This window comes from Triturus cristatus, chromosome 11 (genome assembly GCF_964204655.1).
Source record: "Triturus cristatus chromosome 11, aTriCri1.1, whole genome shotgun sequence".
NCBI classification, from domain to species: Eukaryota; Metazoa; Chordata; class Amphibia; order Caudata; family Salamandridae; genus Triturus; species Triturus cristatus.
Window position 1 is genome coordinate 291,815,110 of NC_140594.1, and position 17,172 is coordinate 291,832,281.

The 17,172-nt window shown below is 45.9% G+C and overlaps 1 protein-coding gene across 2 annotated transcripts in view; it reads left to right on the top strand.

Annotated features, from left to right (window-relative positions):
• THOC5 (THO complex subunit 5) overlaps positions 1-17,172 on the top strand; it is a 332,064-nt gene that overhangs the window by 197,638 nt on the left and 117,254 nt on the right. For both annotated transcript variants that reach the window (XM_085636167.1, XM_085636168.1), the window contains exon 11: positions 4,068-4,167. In XM_085636167.1, coding sequence (XP_085492293.1) covers positions 4,068-4,167 — 100 coding nt within the window. The remainder of the gene's footprint in view (positions 1-4,067; positions 4,168-17,172) is intronic.

A 17,172-nucleotide genomic window follows, 5' to 3' on the forward strand; every position in this document is an offset into this window, starting at 1 on the left:
TCAACACGTGGCTACGTGTGGGCGAATGGGTGTGTGGGGGGGTGCAAACTACATCTATACAAGGACCACTGAGCACTGGTTTGTGGGCTGAAATTGTATCACCCATTTTTAATCTTTGCTCACTCCCAGGTGTCTCCTACAGGTATTTCATTTGTTAACTAATAAATTGGATCAAGTATTGATCACTGAAACCTTCTTGTAACAGAGTTTTAACCCAGTTCTAGCCCAGTTTTAGGAATCTCTGTTCCAGAAGCATATAAAATTGTCAATCAGTACTGAAAACAGCGGTGGGAGCAGGAGGTGGCATCGAAGTAAATCATAAGGAACATTTTAGCTGTATGATAACCCCCCAAAAAAGTGATTGTGGTTTCAAGGTGTTACATTGTAAATGCAGCACCTCCCTGAGTTGACGTGAGCATTTTTATTTATCATCCCCTGAATCAAAGGGACAGGCTTGCACGCGTTATCTGCCGGCCATGTGCTACTCCGTTTACCAAACAAAGTAATACTGGGAGATTTTAATATTCACGTTAATAATACAGATGATCAACATGAACAAGATTTTCTGCAATCTCTCTAATCAGTTTGCAAAAACAACACGTATAAAGACACGCTCATTTCAGAGGACATATTTTGGACCTTCTGTGGCCCACAGAGAAACACTATAATTTACTGATTCACCCCTCATTTTTTTTAATACTAATTGATTTCACTTTTAATCAGCCTTTCTAAAAACACACCCCATAAAGCAATACCGAACTTGACAACCTATCGACCATTGAAGAAAATCAACATTCTGAGAACTAGTGAAACCTGGGCTCACTTCCTGTTCCCAGTCCATAACTTTATTCAGGTCTGTGAAGTCTTGTGTAACTTTAATAGAGCCTTGAAACAAACCCTTGATCATGATGCCTCCTACGACCATTTAAGCTTTAAACTCAAATACTAGGGAATAAATGATTCACAGACAACCCTAAGAGTTGATTGCTTTGAAGAACAGCAGAATGAAAATGACACAGATCTTACTCAGAACCAGATGCGTCTTAATGCAAACAGCATCTGAAAGTGAATAAAGGACATATTTTTCTAGCTCAGTATCATTGCTTTTTTTTCTTTTTTTTACAATCCTAGAATACATTATCTATTCCAGTCCATATAGTACTTCTATAGATGTCTGTCCAACTTCTAATATTTACACCCCAGAAGATTATTGCAAATAATTAATTTTGTTATTTGGTGCTAAGTTTCAGAAAGGATATGCGAGATTTAAAAACCCTCCAAACACTGACAACCGGTCCTTTCTAGTACAATGTACTCTAATTTCAGACAATTTCCGGGCAAGTTTTATTTCCGCTCATTTTGATGAAGTCCTCACAGCTTTGGGATAAGTAAAAATTGAATCACCAGCTAACCTGTACCCCATCTCTTCCATCACTACTTGTCCATGGAACTGTCCGGCACCCTTATTAACATTGTAAATGTTATGTTAGACATGAGCGATGTTCGCCAAGAATGGAACACAGAACTGCCTATTGAAAGCGAAAATCTAAGCCACACCATCCCTGTCAATTACCTTTTATACCAGTTTTTGGTAAATGACAGAGCAAGTATTGGCCAAACAGTCTAGAAGGCACCAATAGTTTCAATGCCTGGCAACAACTTTTTTTGAACAAGACCGAGAGCATAGGCAGCACATGTGATTGCATTAGATGAACTATTCTTGACTGACTACTTAGCAGCAGTAATCCTATTCAATTCATCCTCCACTTTCATTTGGGTGCACCATGCCGTTCCCTTGATCTGTCTTGGAGAAATAGGAATCACAGAATAATCATGATTTCTGCCCTTTCTTGAAAGAGACTTTCAATCAGTGACTTTACAACCATATCAATCTAAGAGTTAATGTCAAAGAGTGTGGTGTACCTTTAGTCTCATCACTTTTGCCAATAGTTTTCAGTGTGTATCTATGTCCTCTGTCTCGGTTAGATCTTATGGCTTTTTGGGGGGTGTCCTACGCAGATGATCCACAATTCATTGTGCATCCACCTTAGTTGCAAATCGAACAGAATGCGTGCTTGTGGTCCAGAAATGGTTGTCTACCAATGTTTTAAAATTGAATGACAACAAAAAGATCTTGGTTGAAAGTAAGGACCAAGATCAATATAAAAATTGTATCTGGCCGCAGTGCCAGAAGCCGAGGTTCCGTCTGTAGACATTTTCTGTGACAATATGCTGACCTTGAAAGTAACTTGAATGCTGTTTCTTCATTTGTTTTTGCATTTTCAAGCTCATTGAAAAAATCTTACCCTTTCTATATGAAGTACATCATGCCAAAATAGCCTCTGCTTGTGTCCTCTCCAGAAATGATTACTGTAATAGCCTATATATTGGAGTCCCAGTAACTCCCTTGGTAAGCTACAAAAGTTACAAAACATTGCAGTGCCAAAAGTTGCCTGCATGAAAAATTATTTTACTGTGTATGAAAAACTAGAGTCTGCTTTCATTAGATGTCTGTCAAGCAAAGACGTGCTTATAAGATACTCTGTCGGATGCACAGGGTGTATTGCAAAACTGAAAAGTTATGCGTTCAAGAAAGTTTCAGTTGCTATATTTCCCTTACGATCAAATTCTTTTCATTTACTCAGGATCTCGATGATTCAGCTCAGTGGTTGAGGGGGCATTCACTTTATTTATTTCACAGCACCTAAGCTTCTGAACCATCTCAAACTGCATTTTAGGTTAATTCCCTCACACATATCCTTTCGGAAGGCTCATAAACATGAAAATGTTCTGCTGAAGTTGTGCTTTTATACCATCTTTATACTGATTATCTTCATTAGTGTCTAGAAGGCTGCTAGCTGAAACTTTTTTTTATATGATTAAAACATTGATCCTTGAATGTTCTTCGCACCAACGTGTCCTTTTGGTGAACATGTGGTCGATTAGGATAAGAATGAAATTAGTCAAATTTCCTTGATTGCTGCTGGAAGTGTCAAATGCTTTTTACCGGTTTCAGAATTTGATCAATTTACTCAAGTGTCAGGTGGCCATGGAGATAACATTCCCTCATACCCTGCAGACACTCTTCGTCTCTTTGGTCATTAGTATCTCACCCTGCCATTCCCGAACCTTGCTTGAGTACACTGAAAAAGGGCAAAGGCACAGACATAGCAGCTCCCAAGGGCGTGTGGCAGATAGGTAGTAAGTCAAACCAATTGAGCCACTAATGGAAAAGGAAAACAGATGTCTAGATTGCATGAAAAACAATCACTTGGGGTAAATAAAGGACACCTCTAGTCTCTTGTACCCCTCACAGTACAGTGGTGAAATGCACAATTTCAACAGGGAGCAAATAATGTGTAACCTAAAAAGAAAAATGTGCAGTTAAATTGAAAGAGCAATGTAAACGGTGTGTGGGTGGGCAATATTTGTAATTTATTTTTTATCAGAGATTGCCCCCCCCCCCCCCCCCACCAGTAGAGATCTTATTTTTTTAAACTTGTTATTTTAGGCAGTTTAATCTATCTGAGTGAGTATATGTACTTGAAGTATTTGCACCTAGCGAGGTCTGTATGTTCTGGAATGTTTTCCACTCGAGGAGACTGTTACCTAAATCATATTTATTCACAAATAGTGAAATTCAGGTAATACGATGAAGTAGTAGTTATGTAATAAGGATGCTGCACCCTACAAATCAAAGTAGTGGGCAATTACTGAGTAGATGTAAAGGCTGATCCTTCAGAAACGGAATGAACCAAACTGGATTAATTAATATGGGAGAATCTGGTTATGAATGTAGCGCAGCGAAACATGGAGCCTTATGGAGAATGGTGCTGACGGGAGAACTGTCTAGTGGTCACAGAGTAGAGAGGGCGGGAGTCCAGCATGTTGGCAATGGTGTACTATTGTGAATTGAGCTATGGGATACTGGCACAGCTTCAAAGATAACCTTATGGAAAGCTTCAGGCATAGACTGTGGATGAGATGCTAGCAGTTCAGAATATTTTATTGTCAGTGCTTACTTGCCTTTAAAATTGACTCTGTTTTTCCCCCCCAAAATGCTGTAGAAACGCAGGCGCCCAACACTAGGAGTACAGCTCGATGATAAACGCAAGGAGATGCTGAAGAGCCACCCACTGTCTGTCTGCATTAACCTAAAGTGCAAAGGTAATGAAAGTGTGCGTGAGAGCAGTGGTCGGTTTAAAAGGAATGCGATGTAACCAGCAGGTGATGACCCAAAAATAATAATAATAAGTAGTGACATTGGTTTACAATTGTTGGACTCTTAGATGAAACATTCCGTGACCTGATAAATGTAATGCAGTAAACCTACATAGTTGTTTCATTGATAATTTTGCATGCATGAGCTTTGTTCCCGAAATCATTTTTTTCATTTTCATCCTCGCATATCTCATTGACAGTTGTAAGCATTAGAATATCTCTGATATCCCTGTGTTATGGGCGGATCTTTACTCTTCACAAGGAGGCTCCGAATATCCATTAGTTCAGTCCCCTCTCTGCCCTTCAAGCTCCTAGATACCATTTTCTAGGTCTCGCCTGGCGTAGGCTGCGCACATGCGCAGTCTCGCTGGCGAGATTTAATGATTTGGGGTATTTTGTGTATAAAGGGCATTAAGCCCCGCCCCTCTTTTCCATTGGCTAGCGTCACCGTTTATGCTAAATGGTGGCCAGCCATTGGAATAGAGTTGATAGTGACGTTTTCGTTCGGCTTTTTCTGCCGTCTTACTTGGACGGCCTCGCCTGCTTTCCTTCTGAAGTAAAAGGTTTCTTATCTTTATGGGGCCAAACACATGGCCCCATAAAGATAAGAAACCTTTTAGCAGGCGAGGCCGTCCAAGTGGGACGGCAGAAAAAGAGAAAAATATACGTCATGGCGAGCGCTTGTTAAACCAGCATTCTTTGTAAATCTATTTGCCTGAAAATCGGATCAATCTGTTGTCGTTTAGAGGGGAGGAATTCTGAAAAGCCAACCCAAAAAATCAATTAACGAAATGTTAACAGGTTTGTGAAAAGTCAATATTCATTAGCCTGTTTCTTAAACAGTAAAACATGAATTAGCCTGATCAGCAACACAGGAAGGGGACTCTGGGAAGTTGCCGCCCCTTCGTTTCCTCATCAGTGGGCATCGGCCCGAGCCCAGTTCCAAGCCCATCCATTCGTTTCCTTACGCTGGAAGAGCCCACGACCTCCTGCACAACACGACCCCCTGCACAACACCTCCCCCTGGACTCGACCAAGGCCTCCGGTCCCTTGACCTTCCCATATTTACCTGAGCTGAAAAAGCCTGGGACACGGAAGCCCTGCACATACCCACCAGTAAATCAAGGATCCCCGCCTCATACAATCTCGCCATCATGACGTGGAGCCTCTCCTTACTCACATAGACGGATTGGGACCACGTGACTCCTGCACATTCTCGCCCGGGACCCCCCGGCCCTGCACATTCCAAAGAGACAAGACAACTTGCGACAAGACCCCCACCCCTTACGACATATTCCCTGAATAGCAGCGCGAGCACAGGATCCCCAGCCCTACAGTCCCATCCCTACTTCATGAAGAGTGGCGGGACAGACATAGGGGCGGTAGAGAGAGCCATAGAACAAGTAAGCCATGTCAATATCCTCGCGTGCACCTGATCCCCCTCCCAAACCCGCCTCGCGCCCAGTGTTTTCAAGACAATGGTGGCAGCCAGTCACCATCCAGACATGTCACTGGCAACAGAACATGGTATTTTCATGAACAAGTTAATTATTAAATGAGTCAATAGCCTCTGCGGGGGGTGGCCACCCCCTGCGGCCCCCACCTCACCACCCTGCCTCCTGGCATAGTGCATGGCATTGTAAATGAAAGGCTGTTTGCACTCCACTTATAAGGGTCCCCCAGATTCACCCACCCAGCCCCCACCACCGTCTCCTGCCCCACCCCCATGCCAAAAGGAACAATGAGGCCCTTTTTTTCCTGGAGGTAAGAAACAAGGCCCTTCAGACATGAAAAAAACAGAAATAGAAGGAAATATGTCTCGCGCACACACAAACTCACAACCCGCCGCTCCTCCACCCCTCCATCCGACTTCCAGTTCCGAGAGGTTGAGAGAAGTGTTGTCCCCTTCACTGTCTATACCAAGGACCCCCTTCAGGGTCTCTCTGGTTATTTTGGTTGGGGGGAACTAGATATGGAATGTAATGTTTTTTTTGGGTTTCTTCTAGGCCTCATTTACAATTGTCATCAGAACCCATTTAGCAACGCAGGCATAAACGAGTTAATAAAATGCACTGCTTACCACTGGCTTATAGGCGCTGACTGATATCTCGGGTGACAGCGTCAATGCTATGTAGGGTTTCGCAACAACGGGGCCCGGTTGTATGCACGCACGTGTGCTGAGTAGTTTGTTTCCTGTGGGGGAGGTCATGGGTGAGATTACTTAGTAATTGATACCAGAAACACACACACCTCTTTCCCAGCCATGTTACTTTAGCTAACAAATCACTGTTTTTGGGGTGTTTTAATCCAGGTATACATTTGCTTGAGCACTGTCGAGTGCCACTGGGGAGCGCTGCATACCATAAAGCATTTACATCGTTTACAGTTTCTTTAGTCAGAAATACTTGTCTCCAAACAGAAGCTCATGAATAAGTCTCCAAGAAGTGCTGGAATAGGAAAATATTTACTATGGGAGCCCCTAATTCGGGGCTAAGGTGTGGCAGATGAAAGGGGTGGAGTCAAGAGGGGTGGAGATTGGGCAACATAGTCTGACATTCAAATTATACATTTAGTTTAAATAATCTGCTGCTAAGAAATTGGCAACAAGGGCACGTGGCAGTACATCTGTCCAAGGTCACTTAGTTGGTCACAAAGAGGCGTCATTTTCAAACATCTTACATGGTTAAGACACCTGCTGCTGAGATCGTTCTGTGCCCTGCATTTTGAGTAGATTATGATAGTGGTAAAATAACTCTATTGGTTAACACAGTTCTGGGAGAGAGCTTTGTTTTGGCCAGTCACAGTTTGACTCATGAAGTAGCATAGAGGGTTATTGCACCTGCTGCAAAGCATATTGTGTAACATGAAGATCACAGATGTGTATGTTATTTAGATAGGTAAGTGGGCTACTGCCTCTGACACGTAGATACTTTTGTTACTTCTAGTTCATAAATTGCAAGCCTTGTAATATAGGCAGGGCCACTGGAATTATGATTTTCTGCAGTGTTTTTCACATAATTCTGGATTTGTCACATGTGCAACATAATCATTCATCTGCTACATTATTTGCAGATTTTTTTTAAAAAAAGAATTTTGTTTGTTGCTGAAATGGATCAAAAGTTACAAAAAATACAGCACTGCATGTTGCTGTGCAGCGGGAGGCACTTTCAGTGGTTGTCTGTTCACCTTTCAGTTGCATATTGCTATATTTTGGGTGTTAAACTAGTACTGATACATTGAAACCTTTGTCCAGACAATGTTAAAATGTTTAAAAAATAATTAACCGATACTATCAGAAAATTTGACGCATTATGCCGTATAATTTGCATTTTCTTGCTGCATAATTTAGTAACCCTGCTGCATAATTTGGTCCTCCCTTGCCACATAATTCCAGTGGTCCTGAATATAGCACAGTGATCTATTTGCTGGCATCAAGGAGCTGCACAGCAACAGTAAGTCATGGGTTTAGATTCTTATTGTTTTTTCCAGAAACTGTTATGCTAAAATTACAAAGAATGTCTCCTTTAGGAAGTAAGAAAGTCTTGTTAGCAGGAGCGATTGGTGCAGGTAAGCGCAGTGGGGTGGGGGCGGAGTCGACAGGCGATGACGAGGGAAAATAGAAAGCCGGCCTATGTGGCGATGCGGCAAATGGTTTTCTTTTATTTTTAAATGGTATTTTCCCTTGTCCTTGTTTATTGACTGCTCCCACCCTGCTCCCCCCAACCCCACGCTTACCTTCCCTGGCCGTTCTGCTTGGTAGCACAGACAACCACAATTACTGTGTTGTGTATTATACTCTGACTTTGTTTTTCTTCCAGCTATTCACTCTTAATATATAATGTCTACAACAATGGACAATATGCGACTCCTACACCTTATAACCCTCATTGCCTTATGTAGCATGTTCTGTAAATTGATATACACACTTGTATGATTTGATGTGTCTCTGTGTGATGTAAAGCGCTCTGACACCTTACACTGGGACGAGCGCTATAAAATAATTAAATAAAAAAAGAATTAGTGGGTGAAATTTAAATCAATATTTGTGTAACTACTCATATAGACAGATACATTTTGCATTCCTACAGTGCAAGCACATATTTTACATAGGGAGTTGATCAAAGTTAAAAACTTGCCTCCAAATTAGAGTTTCTCTTAAGTACTTGCGAAGAGTAACAATCTTTTTAGGTCGAGCCTAGAGCAGCGCATGCGCTGCTGCTCGACTTGTAGTAAGGGGCTTTTCAAAGTACTACCCGCAAGCTTTTCCTGGCCTAAAGCTTGCGTGCTTGCGTGCATGTGCGCGTGAACGCACGCAGCCGCCATCTGCCTTTCTTATCTCATTAAGCCTTGTTCTAATGGCTCCTCTGCTCGCACTCCCCCCTCCTTTCTCCCCCTCCCTCCTCGTCAGCTTTATTCAGGCTCCTCTGCTTGCACTCCCCCTTCCCTTCTCACCCGCGCTTCTCGTCACCTCTGCTTGCACTACACCCTCGCCCCCTCTCCCTTCCGTCATTGGCGTCTTCCGTTTTCATTTTCCTTACAGGGTTTTAGCGCCGAGGATTTACACCATGGCTCGGGGGCAGGCCAACACCGGGAACGCCAGGGCTTCAGCCCAAGTCCAAGCGTGCTGTTTAGTGGGAGAGCGCGGCCCGCCCCCTGGGATCCAGGTATTTGCTAAATGCAACATACTCAAGGCTACAGTGCGGCTTTAAGGCTCAGTCCGGGCACGGTTCTGGACGAGGGAGTTCAGTCCGTGACTCAGAAATACAATGTGTCATATTTCGCACAGCACGGTCCGTGCATGATTCACACCTGCGACGCACACCAATGTAATTGAGGGATACTTTATTTTTAAATATTACAAAAATGCCTACACTACAAGTAGGTGTCTAAGTAATCAAGCAGACTTGGCTATCTTTAAAATTCACTCACAGCGGGTGACCCTGTGGAGCCAGAAACTGCTACAAGTAGGGCGGCTGCTTGTCTACATTACGGTGATCACCATTCCAGAATTGACACGGCCCGTCAGTGAAATCAGCCTCGTGTCTGTCTTCCGTTGCTGATCTTTTAACCGGGTGGAATAACAACCAACCCAACGGCCGAATATATTTTAGAAGCCCTCAGAGTGCGGGCGGTACTACTAACGTATAAGGTGACCTAGGATTGGAGTATTGGAGCACCTTAGCCAATCCTTGTGCACCATGCAGAATTACGAAGTGCTGATTGGCTGTGTAGTCCGCACGAGGCTTTTGTACGATCCGCCTTCGTATACGCTGCTTAATTTATCTTTTGAGTGAGTGGCGCTTAACTTGAAATGAGTTATTCACTCACAGGGTGGTGACAGCCTGCCTCGAGTCGGGCAGACAACGGTTAACTGCTGCCGCCTACTGTTCTGAATGGGAGAGACTGGGTGATTTTTTTTTTTAGATTTATTTATTTAATGCATTTTTATAAAGCGCAGACTTTACCCGAAGGTGTCCGAGCGCTGTACAATAGAACCAGAACCAATGAGCGTGAGCGACAGATGGACTCAGTGTATGGGCTGTTCATCAGTGTTCAGCTAAAAGGGCGCTTCCGAGACCCGACACGATGCTGAGTGGTTGTTGTTTATGGCAAACGTGGCAAGGTCACCATCATTTAATGATACTGAATAGTCTTAATGTGTGACCCTGGTTGGATTCGCACCCTGCTGTAACTTGTCTGCTACCTTGCTTGTCTGACTCCATATGAAACATTTGTCCTTTGTCCATGTCCGTATGTTTACCCTTTTCCTTGCACCGCCCTCCTCCCCTCGTTCAATGTTAGACAATGTGAATCATTTCTGAAATATCAATGCCAAACAGCTGCTGACGCCAGCTAACCTTTCATTTTCCAGCAATAGTGCTGCTTCCGGGGGAGGGGTGGGATCCATATCTGTCAACGTCAGAGTTAATGCCAGGCGTCAAGGCCTCAGCCTGCCAAGTACAAATGAGGTGGCTGATTGGCTGGCAGGCTTGTGTATCTTTGAATGGACAGCCTGGTTGGGTGGCAATACCCAGGGAAAGAAACCTCTGCAGTAAGAGGTCATCGCAATTGATGTACTCTCCTGGCTGAGATGATGACCTGCAGACTGATATTAAATGTTTACATTTGACATAATGCAATGTATGTGTAGACAAGGGTGCGTGCATACTGGTCATCTCACTGTGTTTGAATGTGCCAATATGTGTAATGTAAATGTCTTTAATAAACCTCTGTTCAGTGCTGTTTCTTAACGACAAGCTCCACCCACTTCCCTTTCCATACTGTTTTGTGTCGTTCAGTCTCAAACAGGCTACACAGACACAGTACTCCATGGTCAGCTCTCATGTTTGGTGTTCATTCCCAAGGTGGACTGTCTCAAATCCAAGGTTTAAACCAGCATTGGCATAGTGAAACGGTCTCGCCTTTGGGACCTTAGAAGTGTTTAGTTATCCAGCACAATATCCTTGGTGCAACCACATTTACAGTTGCATGGCTAAACATTTATAAGGTACCAAAGGCGAGACCTATTGGCTATGCCAATGCTTGTTACATATGTGGCACTCCTCTTTGAGACAAACAGTGTTCACCTGTTCAATTCTTATCACCACCACAGGAATGACACTTAAACAACCTGTGCATCAAAGGGTAGCAGAAGAGAGAATCTCAGTTTCCCCCCAAAAGTGGTATAAATATGCTCATGTTGGAGGACCTTGAATGTATTGCAGAACAAGGGTCAATGTGCTTGCCCAAAGAGACACTAAAGTATCAAACAGTGAGAGTTAAACTACGACTGGGGTCTCCTCTTCTTGTGTATTCATAATTCTGTGCTCCCAGCGCCACACTGTTATTTTCACAGTGTCCTCTCGTCATCCTCAATTGATGCATTTCTTCAATGCTTCCTTTGCAGGACATTGCGGTCTACTGCTGTTGGACTCGGTCATCTATATTCTGTATGCCCTGATGTTGACCCCATTAATTAAATTTCTTATATAGAAGGGACTCAGATAGTGAATTATTCAGCAATGTTATCCTGTAAAAATAATGTGCACCAATGTTTATGCTCCTACCCTTACACATTAGAGGTGCTCTGCGAAAACCTATCCAGTACCAGTGTGCTAGCTGACTGGTCTTAGCCCGCCTGTCACCACAGATGTGTTTCTGACCCCCGGGTGTGAGGGCCGTTGCTCTCAAAAGGTCAGGAACACAAGCCTGATCGGGCTGAGAGTGTTTACACCCCCTACCACTTGATGACTTGCGAGTTAGCATTCCAAGGCAGGGAGTTTAAAAAAGCAGGTGACTTTGGTATGCAAATCTGGCTTCTGTCACAAGAGAGGATGCTGACACTTCCAACCTCCCCAATGACCAGGGCCCCTTTGGCACCTGGGCAAGGCAGGAAAATTAGGGGTCAGAGAGGTGTGTTCACCTTCAGGTTAGTTCCACCCCTAAGGTGGACTGCCTGAAGTGAAGACAACATTTCAGAGTCTGCCATCTTTGTGAGATGCATGATGGCTTTACTGAAAATAGAGATGTTTGGTATCAAACATCTCATATTAATAAATCCACACTGATTCCAGTGTTAAATGTATTAGTACATGCACGCTGAGGGCACTTTAGAAGTGCCCCCTGAAAACCTACCAGCTCCTGTTGTTTTAACTGACTGCTTTAATCCAGCCTGTCACCACAGATGAGTTTCTGACCCTCAGGAGTGATGGCCTTTGCCCTCAGGAAGTCAGAAACAAAGTCTGGCCGTGCAGAGGGTGTTTCTCTTCCAGGGAATACTCATCAATAGTCATAAGCACTGAATAGTCCCGCCCACGTGAGGGGACCCCGGAGCAATAACAAATAATATGCATATACCTACATATAAATATCCACATATATAGGTAATATGGATATATATATATATATACATATACAGCCTAAAAACATATTACTAGGCTCAAATCTGCCACAATTGCATTGTAAATCTTTTGCATTTGAAGTAATAAAGAAACATACATCATGTGTAAGAAAGTGTCTCTGTATATACTGTACCAAAGTAAGGTTCAGTGTGAACAGAGTCCACAGTCCCCAGAGGTTTGGCAGAGGCTAAAGTTATATATAACCTTACTCTCTAAAGTGGTAGCTTGGTCGAGCAGTAAGGCAGCATCAGAGGACAGTGTAAAGCATTTGTTGTACACACTCAGTCAGCAAATGCTCACACGCACTCAAGAACTGAACTCTAGGCCAATGGTTTGTATATAAAAATGTATGGTTTAATTTTAGAACCACAAGTAGGTATCAAAATACTTTCTCAGAATGAGATGCTTTACTTAAATACTTTTACTTTATGGCAACACTGCACTTACAGTGCCCAGGAATGGACCTGGGTACTGTAGGGGTACAGGGCTCATGCACCTGTACCCACACCACTGACATAGGTTCATCTAGAGGGGTGACTGAGGTATGCCAGGGCAGTATGTGTTGTGGGCATGGCACACAGGGATGTGTGCCATGTCGACTCTGTTTTGTTCTGCACCAAGGCACTCAGCCTGCAAAGGCAGTGTGTGTGTGTCAGGGTACAGGGCCTCTAAGGGTGGCACAATAAGGGCTGCAGCCCTTAGAGGCCTTCTCTGGTCACAGTGCCCTGGGTACCTGTGATACCATTCACCAGTGGCTGACATGTGGCCAGAGATGCCAATTGGGTTTAGGCTTCATGCAGGGGACTGGATGTGTTCTATAGATCTTCAATATACCTATTTCCACATCCCAGTCTCTCGAAAGCATCGGAAGTTTTTTTTTTTTTTTTAATGAAATTTTATTCGTGTATATCATACACAATACAAAACAATGCAAATAGACAATAGCAAGACTTCAGTGCAATAAATGACACAAGTAGCAGTGGTACAGCGAACTTACATTGCTGCGATGACGCAACTCCAATCAGCCCCGAAATGGCAGGTTCCGGGAGGCAGGCAGCAACCCCCAGAGTTAATCATGAGCAGGGAAATACATCAACCGCAAACCAGTCATCAGCCCCTACTCAAGCGACAGCAGGTACGAGGTGAGTGGCCCCCAAATGTCTCTCGGCCTAGAGGCCGTCGGCAGCTCCTCTGCATAGCAGGTAAGCTGATCTCGGCAATACGCTAAGTCATGCAGCCATACGCTGGTCGTAGGAGTCAGTCGACTCTCCCAACAGAAAGAGATTCTCCGCTTAGCCAAAAGCAGTGCAATGGAGACAAGCTTTTGATTAGCAGGGCGCACCTTAGCCCCCACTCCCAGCAGACAGAACCGTGGATGACAGTCCAGTGATTCTTCAATCATCAAGCCCAGCACTCTAATCACTTCACCCCAGTAAGCAAGTATCTTCGGACATTCCCATGCCAAGTGATAAAATCCTGCCCCAGGCGCCCCACATCGTTTACAGGCATCAGATTGACGGAGCCCAATTTTACACAATTGCGCCGGTGTATAATACATCTGATGCAGATATTTAAAGTGCACCAAGCGCAGGTTGCCATTCGGCGACAAGCGGCCCGTCAAGCTGCAGCTATCCAGCCATTCACTCTCCGCAAGGGGCTCCGGGAGTACCATATTCCAATTGTCTAGGGCCATTGTTCCCGCCAAGATCCCCTCGCTCTGGGATGCCTTCCTGGTCACTAGCCGAGCCCTGGAGGTGGTCGTGTAAAGAAACTGCAGCGCCCCAAGAGCCGGCGGCTCGGAGGGAAAGTGCGGATTGAACACCCGCATGGCCGATCTCAGTCTAGCATATACAAAGCGCTGCATGGTCGTGACCTCACCGCGGGCCGCAAGGTCTGCTAGGGTCAGAAACTGACCTCCCGGTCACGTCCGCCATAGTGCCTAGTCCCATCCCCGCCAGTGTGCGCAGTGTACCCGTTTCCTGGGACACCGAGAGATCCGAGTGATGGAGTAGCGGCATGTTTGGAGCATAGAGCGGTAACACCCCCGCACGCCGCCCCAGAGCCCGCCAGGCGTCCGCAGTAGTCTGCACCGTATCAAACTCCCCCCTCTCATACACCGTATACGTGTTTACAATCATCGCTTTGAGGGGTAGAGGATGGACCGCACCCGCCTCAACAGCCACGTGCGGAATGAAGGCAGGGTCATGCAGCCAGTAATAGGCGTACTGTGCCTGAGCACAGAGGTAAAGTCCGGCGCCGCAAAGCCACCCTGAGCATAAGGTAATGTAAGCGTTTCCCAGCGAAGGCGGGGCTTCTTCCCCCCCCCACGCCAGCGTGATCAAGAGGGAGCGCAGAGTGCCGAAGAAAGACTTGCTAAGGCGCACCGGAATATTGCAAAAATAGTAAAGAAAGCGTGAAAGCACTATCATTTTCATCAGGGCAATACGATCCGCGAAGGAGAACAGCAGCTTGATCCAACGAGCCACTTGGTCCTCCAGTTTGGCCACCGCCTTGCCAAAATTCGCCTGAATGACCGTCTGCGAATCCCTATGCAGCCAGATTCCTAAATATTTAACTTCTTCCAACCCCCACACCAACGGATATTCCATATCAAAGGGCCGGGTGCCATCGGTGAGAGACAGTATAGTGGATTTGGCCCAGTTGATTCCCAGTCCAGAGAAGCGCTCAAATCTGATATATTCACGGATAAGCGGTGCTAGATGCCGCTCCGGTTCGCGCACATACAACACCATGTCGTCCGCATACATGGAAACCTCAAGCGGCCTCTGCAAAAATCGCAACGCCGACGCAGCGTGCCTCTGTCGTATTATACAAGCCAGGGGCTCCAGCACCAACGCAAATAGCAGGGGCGACAGCGGACAACCCTGCCGAGTACCCCGGCGGATCGCAAATTTCTCAGAAAGGTGCCCATTGATACGAACCCGGGCCACCGGTTTAGTATACAGCAACCGAATCCAGTTCGTGAAGACAAAGGGGACGCCCATACGATGAAGGACTGTAATCATGTAGGACCACGCTATAGAGTCAAATGCTTTTGTGGCATCAAGTAGCACTGCCACTGCCGGAAGTTCGGGCTTCAGCACATGCATCACTGCAAATATGGTGCGTAGGTTATGGGATGTGGAGCGAGCGGGAATAAATCCCGACTGGTCCGGGAGCACCATGTCCGGGAGCAAGAGTTGGAGCCTCGTGGCCAATACTTTTGCCAAAATTTTGACATCGGTATTTATTAGGGACAAGGGGCGCTACGAATCACACTGCTCCGGCGGCTTGTCAGGTTTCAAAAGGGCGACCACCAGCGCCTCCCGAAGAGTCGGCGGCAAACATTGGGTCTCATACGCCTCCTCGTAAAGCTGTAAAAGGCACGGCGCCAGCTGGTCAGTGTATTCTTTGTAGAATTCAGCTGGCAAGCCATCCGTTCCCGCCGCCTTGCCACCCGGTAGCGCTTTTATAGCATCTTGTATTTCCCCCAGTGTGAGGCGGTGCATCAGAAAATCCTGCTGGCGACGCGACAGCCATACCAGTGCAATGTCATCAAGGTATTGCCCAAGTTCCTCCGGGCTAGCCGTAGGTCGGCATTCATACATTGCCGTATAATATTCAGTGAACGCTCGCAAAATACCATCAGCATCATGGCGGACCTCCCCATCTTCTCTAATCGCCTGCACTATGTGCGCCTTCCGATGTGGATCAAGAAGGCGGGAAGCCAGCGCCCTCCCCGGTCTTCCGCCCTCCCCATAATAGCGCTTCCTGCAGCGCCGGGAGAAATGCCTAACCTCTTGATCTGCGGTGTCGTTATATGCAGAAATGTTTTCGTTTATTCGTGCCAGAATTGTCGGGCACGGCCCGTCGCTATAGGAACGTTCCAACTCACCCAACTCCCTCTCCAGCGTTTCCATAGTGCGGCGGAGAGACTTCAAGACTCCAGCCTGCAGACCAATACATTCCCCACGAATGGTCACCTTAAAGGCTTCCCACAGTGTCCCCATTGTCGTGACCGACCCCGCATTTACCGCGAAGTAGTCCGTTATAGCCTGCCGAATTCCCTCCGTGAACACCGGGTCCAGCAGAGAGGAGGATTGCAAGCGCCACTGGAAAGGAGGCGGGAGCCGTGAGGGCAGTTCCAGAGCCATTGCCACCGGGGAATGGTCCGACAATGTTCTCGGTAAATGCCCAACCTGTGCCACCCAACTGCAAACATCCGGCGTTCCCAGCCAATAGTCGATTCGGGACCAGACCTGTCGTGCGTATGAGTGACAAGTTCCTTCCATTACTTGTGGGTGTCGCTGTCGCCAGATATCGACCAGCCCCAGTGACTTCATCCCCTCCCGTATTGCACCCGGGGCCCTCCGAGAAGGATAGGACGCCGATGTTTTTCTATAGAGTGCAGGGTCTAATACCGCATTAAAGTCCCCACCACAGATAATGGTCCCGCAGGAGTTGTTAGAGAGTTTACCCCAAATGGCATCAAAGAAAGCGGGATCATCTGTGTTCGGACCGTAGATCAATAGTTAACGGGGTATTCTAGAATGTGCCCTGAGCAATAACATACCGGCCCTCTGCATCCGCATCCACCTGTAGCAGCGTATAGGGAACATTCTTTTTAATCAATATCATGACTCCCCGAGCATACGAGGAGTACGTCGCAGCCAGCCGCACCCCAGCCCACCCAGCCGCGACCCTCAAGGCGGACTGCTGCGTGAGATGCGTCTCCTGCAGCAGTGCGACCTGCACATTATGCCTGTCCAAATAGGCGAGCACCTGCCGTACCTTCCTAGCATTGTTAAGCCCCCTGACATTCCAGCTCAACCAATTGAGAGTGTGCCTACTGTTAACCACCGAATTTACAGTCGGAGCGAACACTTTGACGAAGAATACGCCTTTAGTTACATGTAGGTAAATAAATGAAAATCTGTACACACAAAAACACAAAAGTTACTAGACCCTTCTGAGGCTAAGGTAAGACAAAAATCATATTTATAGCGTTTACATGAACGACATTGCCCTAGCTAAAAAAATCTACCTGGGG